The 8,745-nt window shown below is 39.4% G+C and overlaps 1 protein-coding gene across 4 annotated transcripts in view; it reads right to left on the bottom strand.

Moving 5' to 3' along the window:
* Positions 1–5,997: 5,997 nt before the first annotated feature.
* PDE1C (phosphodiesterase 1C) overlaps positions 5,998–8,745 on the bottom strand; it is a 200,250-nt gene continuing 197,502 nt past the window's right edge. For all 4 annotated transcript variants that reach the window (XM_086844064.1, XM_023919566.2, XM_086844083.1 and 1 more), the window contains one exon: positions 5,998–8,423. In XM_086844064.1, the coding sequence (XP_086700190.1) occupies positions 8,254–8,423 (170 nt within the window). In that variant the 3' untranslated portion in view covers positions 5,998–8,253. The remainder of the gene's footprint in view (positions 8,424–8,745) is intronic.

Genomic DNA, 8,745 nt, shown 5'->3' with positions numbered 1-8,745 from the left:
CCAAAGTGAGCTGCAGGGACCACATGCTTCACCCCCCACCCCCCTCAATGAAAATATAGCAAGTGTGTTTGGTAAATTATCCTATGCTTGTAAAGTAATCTTAGCTTTTTTCCAACTTTTCTCTACTTTCCCCTTTCTCTCTCTTTGCCTCTTTTACAGTTAATACAGTGAATATATATATATATATATATATATATATATATATATATATATATATCTTTTTTTGTATCAACATATAACTTCTTTTGAGTTTTAATTACATTTTGGGGAATATTTGAACCTGAAGTTCTTTCCACAATTCACAGAGATGAATGCTCCTCCATAATAAAGTGGATTGTAACATTTAATCATGGGACATGAATCCCTTAAAACTAGAATGCTGATTCAAAAAAAAATAAATCAACAAATTGCTAATTTTTATGATTGATCATTTTGTGTTAGAGAAACAAAGCAAGATACCCTTATGAGTTTTCCTTTTTTTTTTTTTTTCTTTTTTTTTTTTTTTGGTCAGTAAAGTGCTTTGCAAAAGATTGCTTTTTGATGAAATTAATGCTTTAGGCTGGTGGACTCAAACCATGGGAGAGAGGAGATCCCCTGGCTGTAGTGAGAAACATTAATCAGATTGTAGAAAGCATGAAAAAGCTGCTTGTTTACAAATGATGCATGATAGGGAGTTAACACCATGGTATGAATCCCCTATGATAATGTCTGTAGACCCTGAAATAATGATACCTCTTATCAGAGGCCACCCTGAAGCTACGAAAGCCATAGGCATCCAGCTAAAAGGACAAATAGAAAGCCTCATGAGAGAGGAAAGAGCTGTAGCCACCTTGGAGGCAGCTATTACCCCCAACCATAACTGAGAATAAAGTAAAATTTGGACCTGGGGGTAGGTGGCACAAAAATTAATTAATTATGGAAGAAAATATGACCTAATACCTCCAAGTACAACTGATTTTAAATCAACTCAGCACACAGTTCAAAACAACAGTGTCTCCTGTAAGACTCCAAAAGGCAATGTCCTCCCCCTGCGCAAGGAGGATGAGCTAACACAAGGGAAGAACACAAGGAAAAAGAAATATCCTGTGGAATGTGGGCTTTCAAAAAGGGATCCCAAAAACCCTAATGGATGGCCAACCCACTAATAAATTAGAGATATTAAACTGAGAAAGCCAGCAAATGAGAGATAACAGTAAAAGCTATCCCTGCTGCAGCCCTTCCCTCAAGGGATCACAGAAAGGGAATGTGACAGGAAACTCCTATCTTCATCCCAAGAAGGTAAGCCAGGGGACAAAGGGCTTACCAAAAGCTACAGAGGAAACTTATTAATAAGCTGTCCTGTTGGCACCCACAAAATCCCTGTAACTTTTCTAGTAGATATTGGTGTTCAAATATCTGCCCTTAAAATTGAAGACACCTCTTCATGTGGAATCACTGTATACTTGTGCATCATTTTGGATACACACAACTCCTGACAACAGCAAAGGTAAAATGCTGGTTACCAAGAGAGGAGAAAGCAGTTGAAACCCTAATCATTTAGGGTAAATTTCCTACAGATTTTTTGGGGCTAGACCTTAAGGGAAGGTCTTGGACTAATGAAGAAGGGAAAATATGGGCTTTAGGGGAGGAAACCCAACATCTGTGTTTATGAAGTTCTGCCCCTGCTTTTTCCCCCTCCTTATGCCAATATCCCCCCTCCTCCAATGCCAAACCTTACCCCTTACCCTTGTGAGACAGTGAAGAAATCACCCCAGTTATTGGAGATTTGAAAGAGGAACAGTGATTGCAACACATTCTCCTTACAATCCTCCTGTCTGACCAGTCCACAAGCCAAACAGCAACTGGAGACTGATGGTGAACTATTCATGTCTTAACTCAAATTTGGGGCCTGTCACCACAGCAGTCCCAAATATTGTTGAGCTGATATCTACTATACAAGAACAGGCTCATAAAATTATGGCCCCTATTGGCGTCAAGGATATGTTCTTTATGCCCTGCAGGAAGAGGATCAGGAGCATTTTGCTTTCATGTGGGTGAGCCAGCAATACACTTTCACCCTCCTCCCACAGTGACTTAAACACTCACCCACTCTAGCACATCATGCACTGGCACAAGAATTGTCACTCCTTCCTCCTGCACCAGAAGTAAAAATATACCAATACATTGATGACATTTAGGCAGCAGAAGATTAAATTCCACCAGTACAATCAACACAGACATTATTAAGAATCTAGAGTCCCTGGACTTATATAATCCTCCTGAAAAAGTACAACCCCCTGCTCAAGAGGTAAAATTCTTGGGAATCTGGTGGAAAGGAGGAATTGCCTGTGTTCTCCCTGGCAGCCCTCGCCCACCTAGACCAAATTAAAATACCAGAGACTAGAAAGACTTGCAGCATGCTTTAGGCCTGCTGATTTTTTGGAGGAAACACATTCCTGATTTCTCAATAATTGCAAGGCCTTTATATGATCTGCTATTGAAAAAGGCGAAGTGGGATTGGACCCCCCTCCATGATGAGGCCCTATAACTCCTAATTTTTGAAGCCAATATATACCAATCATTAAGCCCTATACACCCTACTGATCCAGTACAAATTTGCTGGGGATTTGCAAGCTCTGGACGGTACACACACAGCAGAAAGGACCTAATAGTCTTACCAGACCCATAAGATTTTATTCCTGCAGTTTTAAAGATGCAGAAAAACAATACTCTACCTGGGACAACAGCTTATTCGTGGTTAATACTGCTTTTCAGAAAGCAGAGGAAACTATCCACCAACAAACACTAATTTTAAGAGGACCTTTTAAAGTCATCAAGCCCATTTTGGCAGGAACACCACCCTCAGATGGGGTGGCCAAACAAGCCTCTGTTCAAAAATGGTACACTCAAACTGAACATTGAACAACCACTTCAAGCCTTCAGGTGGGAACTAAGTGCTTCAATCAGTGAATAAAAGACTGATTGCAGTCAGGAGATTGTTAATGGTTAATAGTTTTGAAGCAAATTACCAATTACCCTCTACCTAGAAACTAAGATACAGGTCTCTATTTACAATAAAATTGGGACCAAGGGATTTAATGGGATTTAATAACACTTTTAACAACTTTCAGCTAAGGATTACAGGAACCCCATCACCCATCCTAAGGGGTTGTGATGAACATTTCTTTAGTGCTAAATATTAGGTTCATAGGTTATGTGAAAAAAATCCAAAGAAATATTCATGATGTTTGTAAACTCACACTTTATTCATAGATAAAACAGAATTCAAAGGCATTGAACTTAGCAAAACTTAAACTGAATTTTTGTCTGGTTGAAATTTTGTCTTACTGGTTAATAAATTGATAATTGTATAATGCTTTGACCAAAATTAATTGATACACTTAGATATTATAACAGATTCTCTTCCTGTATGTTATATGCAATTTCCACCATTTGAGATTACACTTTTTACACATGGCCTTACAGTATTCTTGTATGCAGAGATACTGCCCAGGAATAGCATCTACAAGCAAAAATCAAAAATGCATGTCAATGAAGCACAATAAAAATTTTGGTTTTCACTTGTATTCAGATAATTTCCTAAACAGATATTATTCTGTTACTTATATTTTCCCTCCCCAAAAAGTGATGTGGTGCAAACAGAAATATCAAAATTTTGGCAGTATAGGTCTACAAACAGAAAGAGTGAACATTTAAAGCCAGCTTCTACTCCATGATATTGGCTTTTGGTCCTACGTGAGAGAAAGAGAGAAGCATGCATCTTTGGAGATTTTCACAGCCAAACTGGACACAGCCCATTATAACCTGCCTTGGTGAGCTATATATGAACATGCAAACTCCAGAGCTGTGATCCAGCCTTAGTGATTCTGTGACTGTAGTCTGGGACCCACACTAAGGTGGCTCCCCAGTGATGCTTAGCAGGTCTGTGAGAGATAAGGAAAAAAGTTAGTGGTAATGAAGTGATGTCACATTAAGTTAAAAATTCACAAAAAGTTCACAGTAAATTTAAGTTAGTTTTAAAACCATGACAATAGGGTGCCAGAGTAATGGAGCAATGAGGAGTTCCCAGGAAGTTCCAAAAACATAAGATGTGAATACTTGAAAGAGTCCTATGCCTAACTCACTGTGGATTTTAACATTCAGATTTTAATTCAGACTTAAATTCTTTCCTAGGAAAAAAAAAAGGAAGAACTCTTCAAATAACAAAGCACCAAACTTTATTCCATAGCTAAGAAACCTAGTGATTACAGCTAAGACTCCGTTCAAAAATGGACTAAAGAGAAAAAAAAGATTAAATTTTCAAGTGTTGATAGTTGCAATGACTTATTGATAACAAGTTTAAACAGCATCATAAGCCCATGATAGTAAAACTTGCTAAAAGGGACAGACTTTTTTCTATGCTGGGGGCCAATGATTAATCTCAGAAATCATAAATACAGAAGAAAGCTGAGTGCACTGCAAAGCTGGTCCTCCTCCAAATACAGATTTTATTTGTGGAAAATTTCCCTTTGTTGTACACTAGATGTCAGGGTTGGACTGAGTAGACGAGCCCATCCATTTCATCGTACATTTCTATACATCAGACTGGATGCCATCAACATAATTAAGTGGTAAGCTTAGGAATTATTTTTGTGAAGCATCTGGTGTTCGCTAGAAGCTGTCTGCACAAACATCCTCTCTCCTCCACTTGGCAATATTTTATTTCAGCCAAAACCCCCAGGCATTCTGAGATATTCCTATACCAGTGAGTGTCTGGCAGCATTCTTCACCTTCTCCAGCTCCAGGAAAAAACATCAACAAATCAAACAATGTCTCTGAACCACATGGGTGAACAGACACATTCTAGAGGCGACTCTATTAAATAGCAGTGCAGGAAAGCATGGATTTAGATGGAGAAAAGAGGGAGCAAAGGAACCTGACCAGAACTCCAATAAATTTTAGAAACCATAGGCACTCCCCATGAGTCAACAAGCTGAGTGATGCAGCTGACACTCCTGGAGAACAGGATGCCGCCCAGAGGGACCTGGAGAAGCTTGAGAAGGGAATTCATGTGAACCTCATGACATTAACAAGACCAAGTGCAAGGTGCTGCTCCTGTGCAAGGTGCTGCACCTGGGCCAAGCAACCTCCAGTATCAATACAAGCTGGGCAATGAACAGATCACATGCAGCCCTGCTGAGAAGGAATAGGGGTGCTGGTGGATGACAGTCTGGATATGCAGTCCAGAAAGCCAACCATGTCCAAGGGCTGCATCACAATCTGGGCGGCCAGCAAGCTGACAAGGAGTGATTCTACCCTTCTGTTCTGCTCTGGTAAGATCCCACCTGCAATGCTGAGTCCAGCCCTGGGGTCCCCAGCACAGGAAGAACATGGACCTGTTCAAGCAGGTCCAGAGGATGCCCAGGAAGATGTTCAGAGGGCTGGCAAACCTCTCCTATGAAGACAGGCTGAGAGAGCTGTGGCTACTTGTCCTGGAGAAGAGAAAGCTCCAAGACATTTTAGCACCTTTAGTACCTAAAGCAGACCTACAAGAAAACTAGAGAGAGACTTTCTTCAAAGGCATGTAGGACAAGGGTGAATGGATTTAAACAGAGAGAGTAGGTTCAGGTTGGATATTATTATTGGATATTTGAAGGGTGAGGCACTGAACAGTTTGTCCAGAGAGGCTGCAGATGCTCCATCCCTGCAAGTGTTCAAGGCCAGCCCGGATGGGGCCTTGCTCATGTGGAAGATGTCCCTACTTATGTCAGAGGAGTTGGAATGAGATGATATTTAAAGCCCCTTTCAACCCAAACCATTCTCAGAGTAATGACACAAACCATCCTCACACTAATGACAGAAGAATGATAACACAAACTATTGATAATAATGAAAGAAAAAAAAAGAGGTTTCTCTTTCAACCTCTACAAGTAACCTAGTGCTGTCACTTGCTGTCCACAGGCAGAACTCTCTTAGGTAAAGTGTCCCATGGGGAAGAAATGACACAGACAGAAAATGTGTTTGGAAAGACAATGTAATTTTGCACATATACATACATACATGGATACAGTATATGCGGTATGCAGCCTATTTGAGTAAAACATTTTAGGGTATTCTACAAGCAAAATACAGTCTTAGGAATTTCCTGGAGATAAATCACATTTCATAAGCAAAAGGCTTTAAAGTGCATTCCTTTTAAAGTGTTTAGGCAGTGATCCAGCCCTGCTGCTGGAGTCACAAGTTCTGGTGATGGTTAAGGTTAACATCACAAATATGAAGCACAGACTACAAAGGATGAAAATAACTGAAACATGATGACATCAGAGTACTTGGGCAGTGAAGATGTCTAGCAAAATATTGTAAAAAGGTGTGAGATCTTGAGATGAGTTCACCTGGAATTGCACTGGTCCTCTCTTAAGGTAGTGAGGGCATCTGTAGCACTGGGAAAACACTTTGGGAAAACATTTTTCATGTGATAACCAGCCTTGATTTAAATGTGACTGTCATGCACCCGTGGTACATACACCAGCTGGTGCAGTTTTAGTGTTGAACCTGATTACAAACTTGTAGTGTATAACAGTGCTAATTAACAGTGAGCAAATTTTTAGAAATAGAAATAATAGAATTGGTAGGTGGCAGGGATACTTTAACAAAAATGCTTAGAACAAAGACTGTTCAGACAGGTTTCTGTACAATAAATTTTGCTTCACAAACCTTGACACTTATTGGAGGAGCCAACAGTGGTTTTCTCCATTTTTCCAAGGTCCTGATGCAAAGAATGTCAAAGCTACTGAGTTGTCATGGATTAAAAGAGGATGGCAACATATGATCTTAAGATGGGTAAATAAGTTAACAATGGGGGGAAAAATAAAAATGCATAAATAAATTTAAAAGTATGATGAAAGGGTCAGGACTCATAGTAAAGAATGATTGCTGCTTCTGCTATTTAATGTGCTTCTCCAGAAGATGTGATTTGGAAAAGTTGTTGGTGGAAGAAGAAAGGAAGCAGGGAACAGAAATGAAGAAAAAGTGAGCAATTAGGAAAGAAGCAGCAGCTTACTTCAGTGTAGTTGGCAAATCTACCAGTTCAGTGTTGGACCCATTTGCACCAATTTAGTGCAGAAAGATGCATATAGAGAGAGGCAACACTAATTCCATAATTCCACATGTGTACTTGGGCTAAATATTAATTAGGATTTTTTTATAGAGAATTCTACAGAAAGTATTGTTCAGTCCTCAAGGAGTTTCAAAAATTTTAAAAAAAATTTTAAAAAAATTAAAAAAAGGTACAACTTTAAAATCTATTTGGAAAGCATAGAAGTAGAACAGAAAGTGTAATTACCTTATTGTAAACATTTTGGGTATACCTGCAATTTGGACAGTATGCAGTGCTTGTTTTCTCCTTTCAAAATGATATTAAAACCAAGAAGGATATAGGGAAGAGCAGCAAGTAAAATTAAAAGTAGAGTAGGTTTGCCTGTGAGAAAACTAAAAAGAGGACTGCAAAGGAACAGTTGAGGTAGCATGTAAATCACCAGGGGCTTGGGGAAAGAGGACAGAGAGCTATTTCCCACTGTTTCTCAAAGTGCAAAATCTGGGGGTGAGAGGACCTTTTTCACAAGGGACATGTTCAACTGTGAAACTCAGTCCCACGGGACACTGTGTACTGAAAGAATGCATGGGAGTAAGTTCAACTATATTAATGCCATAAAAGACAATCAGTGTTATTTAACATTCAACAGAATTTAAGCAAAGAAGAATTTTAATCTTGTGCTATATGCTCTTTTTCTAGTGAGTGAAGTGAGGGGACTCTGTACTCCAGCCTCCTACCTGCATCTTCCTGAATACCTATCGCACTGTGACAGAAGGACATTTATTCTCAGTACTGTTAGGCAAGAAAAATTTTCCCATGCTGTCTGAAATAGCTCTTGTTTTAACTGTGGTAGGCAGAAGGTCACATTGAGAACACTATAAGGAAACCAACAATCTAGGAAAGCATTGACTCAATTTGACAGAAGTTAAGTCACATACAATTACTTTGTGTACATAATTCTTTCAAGGTAACAGACCAATATTTTAGTAATAAGTGAGCATATGATGCAATAATAAGGCTACTGAAGTAATTTCTAAGAAAATGTCCATTATATTGTATAGTTAAGCCATACACGTAGTTTTAGCTAGAATTGCTGCTGCTGTCAATGTAGCGTGGCCTGTGCTATGATTCCACAATGTTCTCTGTCTGCCATTCCAGAAGAAACCTCTTTATCTCTTCTGCTATTTCCTATTCCAACACTGGGAAATATGTTGAATTTTCTTCATTCTTCCCCTCTCGTCAAACACCTTACCTCTCACCGGATGTTCCTCCAATTTCTTGTGTAAGGCAGGGAAATAGCCTCCTGGGTTGTGAGTAGTCCTCCTGAGGTGATGCAGCTGAGGTTTGATGGCTGGTGGTGACAAAGGAAGAACAACGATGGTTACTGTGCCTAGTTTCCACTCACTTGTGGAGAAGAAATGGATTCCTCAGAAGCTGTATCCATCCCACCCAGCACAGCCTGTCTGTGCCAAGGAAGGTTTCTCAGCCTGAGAGCCAGGATTCTTTTGGGTTAATGGGTAGTTACAGACAGTTAGGAAAAAGTTCACAAGGTTTAAAAATATAAATCATAAATATAGACATAAAACTCTAAAATGAAACATAGGCATCTCTGAAATTGAAAGTAGGGCAATTAAGCACTACAGAATACTGGATCTTGGAGTCATGTCCTTATT

This window comes from Cyanistes caeruleus, chromosome 1, assembly GCF_971803275.1.
Source record: "Cyanistes caeruleus chromosome 1, bCyaCae1.hap1.1, whole genome shotgun sequence".
NCBI lineage: Eukaryota > Metazoa > Chordata > Aves > Passeriformes > Paridae > Cyanistes > Cyanistes caeruleus.
This window is presented reverse-complemented; position numbering and strand designations above follow the sequence as displayed.